The 15,522-nt window shown below is 40.1% G+C and overlaps 1 protein-coding gene across 1 annotated transcript in view; it reads left to right on the top strand.

The window, feature by feature from the left end:
* AGBL1 (AGBL carboxypeptidase 1) overlaps positions 1-15,522 on the top strand; it is a 254,951-nt gene that overhangs the window by 33,011 nt on the left and 206,418 nt on the right. The window contains exons 7-12 of the mRNA XM_071568852.1: positions 3,615-3,823; positions 7,555-7,720; positions 8,696-8,769; positions 10,839-10,955; positions 12,562-13,163; positions 14,762-14,845. Of these exons, the coding sequence (XP_071424953.1) occupies positions 3,615-3,823; positions 7,555-7,720; positions 8,696-8,769; positions 10,839-10,955; positions 12,562-13,163; positions 14,762-14,845 (1,252 nt within the window). The remainder of the gene's footprint in view (positions 1-3,614; positions 3,824-7,554; positions 7,721-8,695; positions 8,770-10,838; positions 10,956-12,561; positions 13,164-14,761; positions 14,846-15,522) is intronic.

Below are 15,522 nucleotides of genomic sequence, written 5' to 3'. Positions count from 1 at the left end.
GTTAATAACAAAATAAAATATTTATGTATTGGAGGGCAGTACTCTACTGCACTTAAGGTTAGTATGGGAGACAAATAATATCATGGAAGCTTACTATATGTATTTTAAATGTCACACGTATGCAAAAAATGTCACTTACCAACCCATCAGGTCTAGTATCAAGTAAGACATTTCTCAGCCTTGAGAGATAACTTTGAGAGACATCCCTACTCAAGGAGTGGTCACCATGATGAAGGTGACTGCTGTGGAGGGGAGAGCTCAAAAGGCCCTGATGGCTGCAGATATTTATAGCATAAAGGGGTTGATGTACAATCAGACTTTTGCTGTTATGTGCAGTTTTGCCCACTTATTAGCCCAGTTTTTAGCCAAAACCCAGGACTTTTTGGGTTTGGTGCTGAGTTCCCAATGATGGTCTCATAAAATAGAAGTCAGTTCTGTTCACTCAAAATAGGAAATACCATCCCTGGGCACTTGTGAAAGATGCGTGGGAGGATAACTTCTATTTCCACTGGACACTGACCATATCCAGGGAGAAGGAATGGAACTAATTGAAGAATAACAGTAAGGCATAGTACATTTTGCCACTTACCACACAGATCTTACATAGTCGTTCCAGGAGGGCTGAGTTCTTGCTGCCTAAAAATCTGTGCAGTGCTGCTTGTACCTGTATGATTCATTTCCACCATCTGTATTTGTGCCAAAATATAGATAGATACCTATGCTGGTACATCCCTAGATGGAGAGACCAACAGACATAGACAGGTGGGGAGGCCTCCTTTTTCCATTCTGCCTTCTGGAGATCTTGGCATGCTTCCTCCTTCATTTATTCACTACTTTATTGACTAGAAAAAATGAAAGAAAAAATTAAGAAAAACACTGACAGCAGAGGAGAGCAGAGAAAAATCAATGAAATCATACAGGAGAAACAAAATGAATGTGCTTTTTGCCCCCTCAGCAATTAATTCTCATTGCCTTTGATCAAAGGGCTGAGGAAACTGTAGTCTTGCCTCTCCATCTCTTTCTCATAGAACAGACTATCTCAGCTTCACTTTTCAAAGCAACTGTTTTGATCCTAAAGGGGGTAAGTACTTGCTTACCACAGAGGAAACAACAAAGTTATTCTGCTCAGCTTCCTCTATACTTTTCATCGAGTATTAAAACTGAGGTATAGGACAGTTGTCTGTTCTGGTCCCTATGGAGCTGGCAATCAAATGTGGAAATCTGTCTTAAAAGATGTGAGGAAAAAAATTGCAAATACAAGTTATTAAAATTCTTTTTTTTTCTTTTTTTTTTTTTAATAAATTCCCCAAGAAGCTCTACACACAGTGCTTTCCATTTTTTTCCTCTTCCTATTGGCATTGACATAGAAAGCTTAGACTTCAAGCACCGAGTGCTAGAGGCTGTAAAACTCTAGATCTAGTCCAATTTCATCTGTCCCTGAACAGTTCAGGGAAGCTCTGAGTCTGATCTAAATTGTCCCTACCTTACATTCCCTGACTCACTTCTTCTTGTCATGTTTTATATACTTATTGACTTTTACAGGGCTTCCTTAGTAATTCTTCAAGGAAGATTGACTGATTTAAGGGGTTAGGCATCTTGCCGGTTAGTAAACACGACAGCTGGTTGAGGATTAACAGGAAATCATGAATAAAATCATTAGGATTGATAAGGGATTCTCAAGCAATTAAAGTTTTCTTGCAGAAAGTCAGATAGAAAACAGAAATACAGAGTGAAGGTCAAAGAAGGAGGATGACCTTCTACCTCCTGACAACCACTGAGCCTCAAAATACAAGATGTTCAGGCAGAGTTACTGTGAGATGGTTAACAAGAGGGGGATACAGTGCTAGAGAACTGCAGGCCAAAGTGTAGATCTTGAGCAGAGCTGTGTAGGACAGGAATAGCTGTGGAACCAGCGCGTCAGTGTGGGGGCATGTCAGCAGGGTAGTGTGAAGATGCAGAGTGGGATTAAAATGATTTGGCAAACTGGTCTGGGGAGTGCTGTTTGTTGCCAGCACTGTGATGCCAGCGGTAGATAAAATTCTACCTAAAATTCTGCTGGCAGGCCAGGTAGCAGAACAACTCTCTAAGAGCTTTGCCAGGTAAGAGTTTGCTAATGTCCTGCAGAGAGTAGACTGAGACAACTTTCGATGACTTCTTTCCCTTTCCAACATCTCCATCTGCTCCTTCACTAGGATTGAGGTTTGCTGCCTATGCTGCTTCCTCCTTCCGTGGTTTCTCTTGTTACTGATTTTCTTGAGGCAGCATCTTTCTATTCTCTCTTTTAACCTCTGTCTTGTGAATCCCCACTGATGACTTTAAAGTTCCAGGTGTGGGGATTCTCTGGCACTTTGCTTAATGAACTAGAAGTGGATTGGAGCCTACTAGCTCTGGAGAACCCATACGAAGAGCCATCTGTTGTGAGCTGTAAATGCTGATTGGTATTCAGGGAGTTGAGCTTGTGCCTCATGTATGCTACCTGGCCCCTCTGTTGATTACTGAGCTCCTGACAGCTTCTAATGTGTGTCACAGCAAGGAATGTCAGGACCAGTCAGGAAAATATTTTTAGGCAGGATTGGTTTGAAGGGAGAGAGCCTAGAGTTTAGTATAGCTTCATGTTTGTCCTGAGGGGCAGGGCAAGGAATGCAGTGGGTGAAGGGATGTGTTTTAGAATGCTCAGCAGAATTTGTTTTTTATCAGAAGTTTTATACTCCTTTCCTTTCAGTCTGGTATCCTGGAGCTACATGATTAAGGGAATATTGCAACTATCTTTCATATTTTTATAAAGTTTATTTTCTTAAAATTTTTTTTACATTTTCTTGCCTATGCAAGTAAAACCTTTAAACATTAGCTGAATGTGACCTTTAAAATCTTACAGCCAGAAAGCAATAGAAAAGAAGCCCCAACTGCTATTGCTCATGTTGGTGTTTTGTTAATTTTTAAGTATTGTGGGTTTCTAGAATCCCTTGATTCCTGGCTTTCACTGTACAGGTATGTGTGGGAATACATTTAGAAGTTACACATAATTTCTCTGGCTGTGACAGGACTGTACAGCCACAAGGTTTCTGAATTTGTTGATCTCAGCACGGTGTTCTCTCAGGAGTGAAGTACAGCTCCATGTGAAGATTTTATGACCTGCTGTTGGCTAATATTACTGTTCTTTAGCTTTTCTCACAACTCAAGAACTTCCATAGTTTCAGGAAATCTTGTGGTGCTGCAATTGGAATTTGGTTTTGCTAGTGCTTGGAAGGATATATGGGCCCTGCCTGTTCGCCACTCATGGTTGGTTCATCTGGAGGGTTCTGGAGCAGCTGTTTGAAGATAGACAGGAGAGACACTACTTCTTTTTTTCATGTATGATTCCAAGAACTTAGGTTATGGTTAGCAAATAACATCCTGAATAATAATAATTAAAGACAAAGTAAAAATGTTTCAGTTTGGTGGTGGGCTTTTTTTGTTGTTGTTGTTGGTTTGGGGTTTTTTTGTGTTTTTTTTTTTTTAATCCAAGACTGTTAATTGGGAATGAGCAGGTCCTAAAGTTTGAGTTAGAGCACAGAGTAGCCATGTGGTTGTGAAACACAGAACAGTTTAATTCAGCATTTTCTCTTTATTTTCAGAGTCTAACAGCCGCCGGGCAGTGAACAGGGGCTACCTGGGTGAATTGCTGAGACTCTATCAAGACTGGCACCGCAATGATGTCTCCAACAACTACATTTACATTCGTAGGGGTCTCCTGCTCTGCCTAAAGTACATCACCAACATCCAGCTGGGCAGGGAGACTTTCCTTGGTTCCCAGGGAATGGAGATTCTCTTCACAAGTGTGCAGGTAAATGGTGCTTTTTGTGTTTAAATGAGGTGATTTAGCAGTAGAGTGCTGGGTTTTACCTCACAGTGCAGGAAATTCCATACTTATATAAATTCAGAAGAGGACATATAGATGAAAAGACTGATAATAAGAAATATTGACTTTTATACAGTTAGTAGTTCAGAAAAGCTGAAATGTTTGAGTTTAAAAAAAAATCTTAATTCCTCTGGGTCTCATGGCAGTTCAAGTTCAGGCTTTTAATGCTTCTTTTCTCTTTCCCCGTGCATCTGGCTGTCTGCTTGGACCTCCTCTCTTGAAGAATAATGCAATATATCTACAGAGGAATTGCTTAGGTGTTTTGTGAGATTTTTCCTTATGGTATCTGGATCATTCCAAAATCAGCTCATTTAGCCAAGCTTTTTCTAATGAGAAACATCTATCATATGTTTTTCAGAAGGCCAAATTTTAATATTGTGAAACATTCATGTGGGTTCAAGAAAGATGACGTAGTCCTGCGGATGGGACCCCTGTAAGGTATAGAAAAGACAGGTACAGAACAATGTTTCCGTAGTCTCTCAGCAACACACTTCCTTAGCCTGCTGTGGAGAAGAGACTTAGGGAAAACCCTTCAGCTGTAGACCTGATTCCACAGGAGTGTGTTTCCATTGCCATTCTTACTGGCCAGTGCATTTTCTCATTGTAGGACCATCACAGACAGAAAGAAAGAAAAGCCTGACCCCTCTCCTTTAGAAAATCCATTGCCTTATGATCTAGTGTGTTTACTTCTTCCACTTTCCCATCACTGTCATGAATGATTCTACTGTGACTGAAAGATATTTCTTACTAACAGTATATGGGAGACTTCAGGAATGTTTTCATTTCACTTTCCTCTCAAGGAATTGACCATTTCTTTAGTTGGGATGAGGTGGCCAGAATTAGCAGACCTTCCAAGGCCTATGGCCTGTGTTACTGAGAAGTCCCTGGTCTGCAGAAACTTTAGTAGGGTGGATGGAAACAGCTACTTGAGGGGAGATGTCGGCTCATTCCCCCTCTGCAGCCCATGAAGCTTTCTGAGCTAACATCTCCTGATAGCTCAGCCTGGGAGCAACTCCATGGGAAGTGCAAACATGGGGTCACCTTGGGTAAGCAAGCAGGAAATGACATACTAAGGCTCCAGTAAGCACTGATAATGCTAATCCTTCCAAAGGTTGAAGTGGAGCGGAAATGACAGCTCCAGGGGCCTCCAGTTTGCTTTATTCTAATATGCACTGTTAGGGAGACCTTGGTCAAGAAATTACCAAGGTTAATAAATTCAAAGCTCAGTATATTCCCTTACTGCTTCTTTGGGATTTTGTCAGTGTCTCTCCAAAACATGAAGAGTTGGAAGTGTTTCCCACTCCTGACTGGGAAAGCAGTGACTGTGCGTAGACAGTATTTTGGTGCCTTTGGGAATGTGCTGGCTGTGGTGATCAACTTGTACCCAAATCTGAGCAGTTAATGAGACCTTAAAGGTGTTATAAACTGGCTGGGGACAGTCCCATGGTGTAAAGGAGAGCACTCTGGACTCTGAATCCTAAAGACCCAAGTTCGAGTCTCAGTGGGGACTGTCCCCATGGCAGTTAAATGCCTCCCTGCTATCCAATCCTGTCAGATCTCGGATGCTCAGCAGGGTCAGCCCTGGTTAGTACCGGGTGCTGTGACAGTCCCGAGGATTTCACTGTCACTGTCCAAGCTTGCTCAGCCATGGCAGATGGACCTTAGGACTTAAACGGTGGGGCCAGTTCTGCGCACGCTGTGCCTCACCTAAAAAATCCACTGCGCAGGCTGGAAGGGCACGTGGGGAGAGCCCTTCCCAAATCTTCGTTTGCGAAGTTTGGCCATACATACAAACTGGCTAGAAAAGTGAAACTTGTCGTGCCTTTTTTTTTTTTTTAATTCTGTTGATATGGAAACAGTTTTGCCAAGATCGGTTTGTTTTAAACTCGAGTGGAAATCCCATTTATAAGGACGGTTTTCAGTTGAAACCTCCATGGCTGCCTATTGTCTGGGCTGATGGACAGATGAAATACCTGAGCTTTTAATAACCCTTAAGCTTACATCTTTACAGGAAGAGCAATAGTTCAGATTGTCACCTTACATAGATTAGAAGTGACTGTTACTTTATTTAAGGAGAGTTTAGAGATATTTTAGGGGAATGGAGAGATATTTTGAGTTCTACTTTTACCTTAAGTGAAAAATAATTTTAGATAATGAAATAATTTGTGGAAAGGAACTACTTTCTGTTCTCATTGCTTTTTCCTAGCTGCACTTAGACTTTCTTGACAGTTAGATGTTATATTCACATTGACACTGGCTGGCTTTGTGTGCAGTGACAGAGCTGCCTACTCTGAGACAAGAGAACAGGTTGGTACCTGCTTTAGGATAGACTGCTGCCTGGACTGTTATTTTGGTGTTTTATCATTCATCCATCTGATGTCTTAGCTTGGCTGGCTTCTCTTCAGCCTACCTATACTACTCTAGAAGAAAATTATCCTGTGTTCCACTTTCCATTTTCCAGTAGGAGCCATCCATTGGCTTCATTATCTTTTGTCTTATTGTCATATTGAAACCTTTTTTTTGTATGTATCACATATTGTGATATCTGGAATATTCCAGATGCAGTAGAAAATAGATTGAGTGTGGAGACTAAGAAGTAGATCTTCTGAGTTCAGGGTAGCTTTACATGAGTTTTCCAATCTAAGGATTCACTCTTCCCTCATTCACACTACCCCACCACAAAATAAATAGAATAGTTTATACACATAGAAAGCAGTCTCCTGCCTATTTCTCAAGTGTCAGTAAAAACGGGCTTTTTCAATACAATGATATAATATTTTTTAGTCATTTGTAAACTGTGTTATCTTGGAATCTGAGAGCACTTTATGAGCATGAATCCAAACAGTCCCACAAATTCCCTGTAAGGTATCTGAAGGCTTGTTTGCACTTGTAAGCTAATTTGCTACAAAGAAAAATATGACTTTCAAATGGCATCATTGAATAACTCCATGTGTGGAAATTCATTGACTAGATGAATATGCCTTGTTCTTGACTATTTAAATTCACTTGGCAGTGAATTAAGATGACTGTCTCAAGGCAGGCAATTAAACAGTCCTGTGTTCACTGTTCCAGTAAAAACAAAACAGTTTTAGTAAACTAGACTATAGTAAGACTGTTCAAGAACGTTAGACTGTTCCCACATGAAGACAGTCTTTCCTAATCTTTCCTTTAATAACAAGTTAACAAAGGAAACCATGTGAAAGAATGAATAAACTGAAACAAATAGAGAACAGTTCTCCCTGGTGTTTGCTCTACCCATAGTATAACTTTGCTTGGAGATGCTTTCAAAATTGTCTTTTCTCTCCCCCTTTTTCCAAATACCTAGAGATGTAGAAATACATACTAAGATTCTTGTAGTGAGTCTTTTAAGCATGTCAGCTTTAGATGATTTTTTTCCTAGCCTCCCTACAGGAATCCTGGTTAATCCCACTGAATCTTATAATGCCCTTCAATCATAGATGAGAAAACAGAGTGAAATCTTGTACAACCAAAAAAACCAAACCCCAATATATTCATTTTCCTGTTCCTGAGTATAATAAAATACTTCAGAATCATAAAATCATTTAAATTGGATTTGATCCTAAAGCTCTTTTCCAATCATTAACCCATCACTGCTTGGAGAAACATTCCTAATGTTGTCATCCTTTTGTTTTTAGGATTGTTTATCTTGTAAAAATCTGGATCCTGTTATAGCCACTGCAACTCAGATTCTGAGAAAGTGTTACCCCAAGGAGAATCTGCCTGTGATGACAGTAAGAAGTTCCTACTCCTTCCCTCTTCCTGGAAATGCCAAGGCTGAACCTTCATGTGAGGAATCTGAAGGTAAATGGATGAAGATTGAATTCAATAGGAAGGAAAGGAGCCTGACATGAGAATTAAGTGTGGGATCTGAGGGATGGAGACTTGGTATTGTAGTTCTGGGGTTTGCAGTTAAAATTAATCTGATGGTCTACAGTGTCACTCAATAGAGAATAAATTACTCCCAGGTCTTCTTGGAGCTGGGAGGTTAGAGAATAAACTAAAGTAGATTAAAGGAGCAAGGAAAAATAAAAAGAAAAATTCTTCTATTATCCAAGAAAATAATGAAGCAGAGTGGGCATAGCAGAGGCTGGAGATGCCATTGCTCCACAGCAAGAGAGCTAGACACGCCTGTGCATGGCTGTTTGGGGGAGGCAGGGCTGCCCTGCAGCTTTTTTCAGTAAAGAATTGTGGGAATTATTCTTTTCACTTTCTAAAATAAAAGCAGATAGAAGTCATGCTGCATGAGTAAAAGATGTGAGCTCTTGTTTAAAAGCAGAACTCAAGCACAGCCAGGATAGCTACTCAGCCAGGATAGCTACTCCACAGAAAAGAAGAAACAGCAGGCTCCATGATACACACAAGCAATTTCTGTTGCATTCAGTTTCATGTGGAAGATGCTCAAGTACTGTAACAATCATAGCACTGAAACAGTCTAATCTAGATAATATAGATTAAGAGCATCCTGTAATATCATTGCAGCCAAGCAGAAAATCTCTGTATTGCTTTGTAAAATGGGTTGGATCCGTACCATGGGGATATTTGTCATGGTTTTGAAAGGCAGTGCTTGAGTCCAAGAGAACAGAGCTTTAAAGACTGGGTGATTTAGTGCCAAATTCATTTATATGAGATTAGCAAAAGGGATCTGCTTTAATCAGTGTTGTGGTGGGTTGGAGAGGGCGTGGCACACATAGAAGCATTTACATGTATTTCTGTGGAGGGCATGAGAGGGATATTAAGTTGTACACCTTTACCTCTATCTCTTTGCTACTTCTGCAGGTGACCATGAAAGTGATGGAGAGGAAGAGGCTGAAAAAGACCTGGATAATGAGGATGAGCAGAGTAAGGAGGAAGTAGGTATATGAGCCATGGTTTCCATAATTATCTACATACTGGAAAGTAAAACATTTCATTGTCCATTTAGACACGTTGAAAGACTATCTAAGAAGAGAAAGTAGATATGAATGGTCCCATATGAACACACTACATGGATAACAGGAGAATACTTGTAAGAAGACAAGCAGAAAGCGCTGTTTTCATTAGTGTTCCTCTGCATTTATTTTATTCATTGCCAGGCTTGCCACTCAGGATGGTGTGGGTTTGGTGACTTCTTTGTTCCTACAGAGAGACTGACCAGTGACTATTAGAATATCATACACAGTCAGGAATAAATGGTGGATCTTTGATTCCTCTAAGTGTATGCCAGAAAAAGAGCACTTAGTCAGGGAAAATTGATTTATCACCTGGGAAAGACTAATCCTCTCTTTCTTCCCATATCAGAGCATGATTGGGCTGTGCAGTCACACTAAGGAAAAGGTTAGTTACTTTAAACACAGCAGGGTATTTGAACCTGTATTCTTTCTTTATTTGCTACTGTGCACAGAAAAATAATACAATGAATTATCCCCCGAGTTCTCCCTTAGCATTCTCCCTGCAGTGACCAAACTGGCAAAAAACCCCCTACCAGCTGAGGATGAGAGTACAAACTTTTTTCTTGTGAAAATACAAACAAGCTCATATGCAAATGTGAAGTACTGAATGCTGCTAATAAGTCTTAGCCACATAAAGTGGCTTGGGAAAGCGAATTAAAGAAATGAAGTTGCAAACACAGTCTAATTAGATATGATTGAGACTTCTGTGAAAGGGTGTTCTCATTACTTGCCCTGTCTTTCTCCTCAAGTATTTAACTGATGTCACCCAATGAAAAAGAAGTTAAAAAATCCCACACACACTAGCTATGTGTCCTAACTTGCCCCTGTCTGACTGTTTTTATCTGAATATTGGAGCTCATCAAGATGTTCATTAGGAATAAAGTTCATAGTGAATTTATCTCCTCCTTTAATTAGTTATTCATTCAGAAACAGCTCTTATATGCTTCTGAACTGTTTAATTATTCATAAGGATTTACTAAGTATATGTAAGCAGTTTTGAGTTAGGAAAAAAAAAAACCAAAAAAAAACCCCAAACAACAAAACCCAAGAGCTTGCTCTGAATATGAGTTTTAAGTACTGTTTGGTGTGCTGTTCATATATCTTCCTTGAAAAATCTTGCTAAAGGGAAAGCAAGAAGGGAATGGATAATGAACTTTCAGCTTGCCTTTTTTTGTATGAGATCTTTTGCACAGTGTTTCCTGGTATTGATGTGGTTTACAAACATTTTTACAGCTACATGACATACATCCATATGCATACTAGAAATAACAACCAAACTGAAACTTGCCTCTACATTCCCATCAGGAACTGTTCAGATAGTTCTGTGAAAATCAAAATCACCACATCGGCCAACTCTTCTTTTTAATCCAAATCTTCAGCAAGTTCAAAGCAACTTATACATCATTATACTGTTAGTGGGAAATCCCTTTAACCTGACCTCGTGCTCCTTCCAGGTCTTCATTGCCCCTTTTACTCAGGTCCAAATACCAGTTCAGACCCTGCTTTGTGGCACAAGTGTAGCTTGGGGTTTGAAATACCATGGACACTTGTGCATTCAGACAGTTTTACATTTTTGTTTTGATAACAGCTTCAGAAGTGAGCCTCTCTGTCAGGGCCAAATCACTTCTTTGATGATGTTTGATGGGACATTACTTAAAGACATATAGACCTGTTGAATTATTTGAATAATGCTATAGTGTAATGCCAGGCCATCAATGCCATGCCAGGTCTCCATCCTCTTGCCCTGTCTTTTCCTGCTTGGTTTGGGTTCCTTTTGTTTTCTTTTTGTTTGTTTGTCTGTTTGTTTTAATGACTGAGTGCTTGACACAGTTTGGCTTTAGTTCTCTTATCTGATATGGGTGAAGCTGCACATTGATGCATAGGAACTTTCAGCTGTGAAAGGTTCCGATATTGTTCTTATCCCTGGTTCACTGATGGTCAAGATCATCTTGTGGGGCATTTGTAATATATGTGCTTTTCTGCTTTTGGAGGATTACGACTTGGAGACGGATGTGAATAAATTGAAGTCAAGGGCAGTGCTTGACCGACCAGAGGAAGAGCTTGGACAATATGAATCCATGTGTCCAGAACTTTCTCTTAATTTTCAGGTATGATCATAGTGCAGTTTCCTTTATTTATGAATATTCCAGAATTGAAGAAATATTTTAAAGGGGGTATTGACAAGTGATGACTAGACAAGGCTATTGCATAAGGAATCCTCTAAGTCTTATAGAACTGGAAAACCAAAGATTATGACTTTTTGCTGTAGCTTATTGGTGTGAATCATGAGTGACAAAGGGAATGACGTTTGATGCACATTTTTTTGGGTATAGATTAAATGAGCACTGTTGAATCAATTGCCACATGAGAAATCTGTCAGATAATTTGTATCCTTGCTGGCAATTTCAACAGCAATATCAAGATCAGAAGGAGATGTGGAAAATAAATACTGTCAACTAGTGGTTTGAAGGACGAGGAGAAGATTGCACTGCCACTGAATGAAATGAACAGTTCAAATAATTTTCCTAGTGCAGTTTGGGACAAAAAAAAAAAAGAAAGAACTATTGCACTCATTACAAGTCTTTGAATTTAGGAGAGCTGGAAACCTTGATTCAAATATGAATCTAGGAAAGGCTTCTGGTTTAATGTATCTCATATACACACAGTATTCTTAAATTGATTGCCATCATAAGTAGTCAAATGGGATTAAATTATACTCTTGCATGAAAACGGGTGGAGTTTTTCATGACAAATTAGCTGCCTTTATTTTGTTGTAACATTTATATTTAAAAAACCCCATGTCTTGGGTTGACCTGGCAAAATGCCAACTGCCCAACACAGTGTGTCAGCTTCTCTTCCCCCTGTTGAGAAAATGGAGGGAAAAAACCTCTGGAAACTCAAACTAGGTTTATACTTAAACTAACTACATATATTTATACAGAAAAGAGAAAATTAAAAGAAAACTACAGTATTACACACATTTATACAAGTTAGATACAACAAAAAATAACTCCCCACTCCCCATCGAACACAAATCCCACCATTCTAACTATAAAATCACTCTGGAGAACTCAATTCCCCAGAGACAAACCCAAGCAGAGAGAAAGACTAGGAACAAATATTTTGCTTCCCTAAGATAACATGGTGGTAAGATGGTTCTGGGATTGGGCCTCCCATCCCTCCTGCGACGGCAGCAGCAAGGCCCAGGACAGCTGCAGCGTGTCCTGCCTCTACTGTAGACATGATGAAACTGAGGGAACACCTCCTACTCCGGCTCTTAAATCTCAGGTTTGCGTTTTCTGGTATGAAATATCTCTTTGGTTACTTAAGTCAGGTGATACCTGTCTCTCCTAATCTATGTGGATTCTCTGAGCCTGTTAATTTTAGACCTAGCTTAAACTAAAGCCAAAATTACCACAAAATGCCATGCAAAATATCTGCCCTTATTTAGTAGAACAATTGATTTAGGTTGTGTCTTCTGGGTGAGCCATCTCCAGCTGGATCTTTTTGGTTTCCTGTTGAAACAGCTTTGTGGATAGAGAAATGCTGGCAGGTGGTCCATGCAATGATTTTGCTCTAGCTGTTTTATTGGTTGAGTACTGTCTGGGGAGAAGTGTAAATACTTACTGTCTTCTTCCTTGAAAGGTTTCTTCTGGAAGGAGGCACAATCTGTCTTTAGTTTCTTTTAATTCCTTCTGCTTTTTAAACTTAAAGGAGCTTGAACTGGAGTCTAAGGAAGAGAAGAGCTTGGAGGACAGGACTGAGAGTCTTCCCTCTACTCCCTCTCATTTCATTCCAAGTGCTACTTCTGTGAAACATCCAAACTGCAGATGGAGAAACCAAAGTGTCACAGAGATGGGACCAGATCCAGGGGAACAAGATTTCAAAGTCCCACTACAGAGCTGGAGAAAGAAGGAGGAATGCAGATGGGATCAGAGTAATGAAAAGAGAGACATTGCAGAAGCAGCCTGGGATACAAACTTCTGTGAAGAGGAAGATCCAGCCAGAAGTTTCTTGTTTGCTTTGCGCCCTCTCCCAAAAGATGGTGCTTGGTATAAAAAAATGTTTTGTCCTCACTGTGAGGCCTCAACCAGTCCTTGTCCTGGAGGAAGGCTGGAGAGCTCAGATACAGCAAGAAATCTTCTGGAGAAACACCAAGGGGTTGTCCTGTTCCACAGCCCTTACTTCTACGCAGCCAGAGCCCAATGTGTTAAGTCCATATCAGGCTACAGAGACCTGGCATTTCCTGATTTCTGGGGTCACCAGCCACCTCCTTACAGCAAGCCCACATTGGAGCGCAAACATGGTGTTCAAAGGTGATTATGCTGTCATATAATCACCACACTGAGAGCTCTCAGGTTCAAAACTGGTTTATGTAAGTCTGACTCTAACATCTCTGAATGTCTTAGGAAGTTATAGAAAAAAATTTTTCCTACCCAGTTATTTGCCTCAAGGCCAAACAGCAGGGTGATTTTTATCTAGGTTTTCCCCCTGAGGAAAGGGAATTGGTATGTCACTGGATTAGGAGCAGGATTAGGCAAAGCTATTTCCTATCTCTGACATGGACTTTCTCTGTGTCAGTGGGTGAATTGTGCACTATCTAGTTGCTTTCTTTGTCTCCTAGATCAAGGTGGTAGTGGCAACCGCGGAGAGAGATTTTTATGGTTTCTGTGAATCCATAAAGACTTCCCTATCTAGTATTGCAAATTGTTATTGTTTAAACCAGTTATTGATAGATCCATCCATATACTGATGTTTGTGGCAGGACTCAGCTGCTCAAAGTTCTGACACAGATTTACTAGTGGCTTTTCATTAAAGTACGCAGACCAAGACCTAGAGTATGCTGTGAATCTGTGACATTATTGCACTCAAATGAGAACAAGTCCATTTTAGAGATGAAGAAGACTTTCAGGATATGCGTTTACCTTCAATCTTGCACTATACCCAGCCACCACCTTTAGTGTTTGCAACATTGGGTTCCAAGTGGCTCTTTGAGGGGAAATCCTTTCTGTCTTCTCAGGCTATTTAGGTGTTCAGATGAGTGGGAAGCTGTGTTTTGAAGATGTGCTGGAAAAGGAAGATCTTATAAGTACAGTATTGTTAGTTCCATGTGTGACTGTGTGCAATGACTTTACATTTCTTTTTAGTGGTATAGGGAATTGTTAGCAGATAACAAGGAGGCTGAATTCTATGCTAAACTTTAGAGTTAATAAACAGTAATCCAGTGGCTTTTGTGAAGAACACTGAGTTATGATTTCTAGAGAGAATGATTCTTTTTGCAGCAAATATAAAAGCTAAAAATCTTATTTAGCAACAAAATCACTTTACCATCTTCTTGCACTGTTGCTCTAAAAGCTTTACTTTTATGGCTATAACAACATGTGTAACTGCACAGCTAAAATGGAAATAATCATAACATGCTTCAGGGCATAACATGATTGCTTCAAAGGTCAGGAAGAAAATCTGGTATTCCACATTTGATCATCATCAGGGATCAAAGAAGCTCCATTTAAATAGTAGAAATCAGCTTGACTTAAAGTCAAGATTCCCTGAGTCAGACCTAGTAGGTTTATAAATTATGGCAGATATTTCTTCAAAGGGCACGACTGGCCACTTGAGAGGTTGGCATTGACTGGGAAGAACTGGGGATAAATCAAACTTGACACAATGCTATAGAGGATGAAAATTTTGCAGAATCAGTAATTTAACCCTACAGGCAACTTGTAGTGGGAATGGAGCAGAAAAATTCTCATGGTGGGAAAAGAAAAAGTTCACCTGGAATTAACATATGGAAGTCCTTCCTTACCAGTCATTAAAAACAATTTCCTAAGACTCTTCATATATATTCTAGAAGAATCCCCAATATTGACATATCATGCAGTGTCATTACAATTTACTGCTTTCTTTTTCCTAGGGACAAAGTCCTAGATGATGTTCGTCGCCTAATCCAGCCGGATGATGTGATAGGTAGAACTGTGTATGATTTAGATGAGCCCAGGTGGGTAACACCAATGGAGTGCTGTAACCAGAGGTCCTGTCAGTGCTGGGTTGGATGGTGAGCTCAGTTTGCGTGTAGTGTTCTGATAAAAATAAAGAAGGAAAAACACAGGAGGTGAAGGACCAAAGGAGAAAATATCCAGGAGGAGCAGGTTCCTTGTACATGACTCCAGGGAAAGAATTTGTTATGGAAGTCACTGGAGCAGGAGAGCCTCAAAACATTTAGTCAGAGGAAGAAAATCCATGCATCAAAATGGACTGTCCTGGATATGTCCGCATTGCATGTGGTGATTTGGAACAGAGGTGTGCAGACTGGTGCTGGGAATTATAGCTGTGAATGTAGTTTCTCTGCACCCTGAAGCAGCACTTCCCATTGACTGTACGGCCATTGTCATAGGCTGTAGGTGTACTGTGTGTTATAAATGTGACACTCACAAAAGTGTTCTGAAAACTGCACATATGGCCTTGGGAACTACTTTAAGTGCTCAGCTATGGCCAGGAATAGTTGTCTTTGAGAAGTGGTGCAGGGCTGTTGAGAGGGTCCCAAAGATGAAGAAATTGAATTCAGAGGAAGAATTAATGAGTTGGAGAACATTGTTTGGCTGAAAAAAAAGGTGAAGGACAGTTTGAGGTAGAAGAAAGTTGTGAAGTTGTTTAAGATTAACTTAAAGATTTCTA

Source organism: Pithys albifrons, chromosome 13 (genome assembly GCF_047495875.1).
Source record: "Pithys albifrons albifrons isolate INPA30051 chromosome 13, PitAlb_v1, whole genome shotgun sequence".
Taxonomy (NCBI): domain Eukaryota; kingdom Metazoa; phylum Chordata; class Aves; order Passeriformes; family Thamnophilidae; genus Pithys; species Pithys albifrons.
Note: the sequence above shows the minus strand (reverse complement) of the source record. Positions and strands in the feature narration are given on the sequence as shown.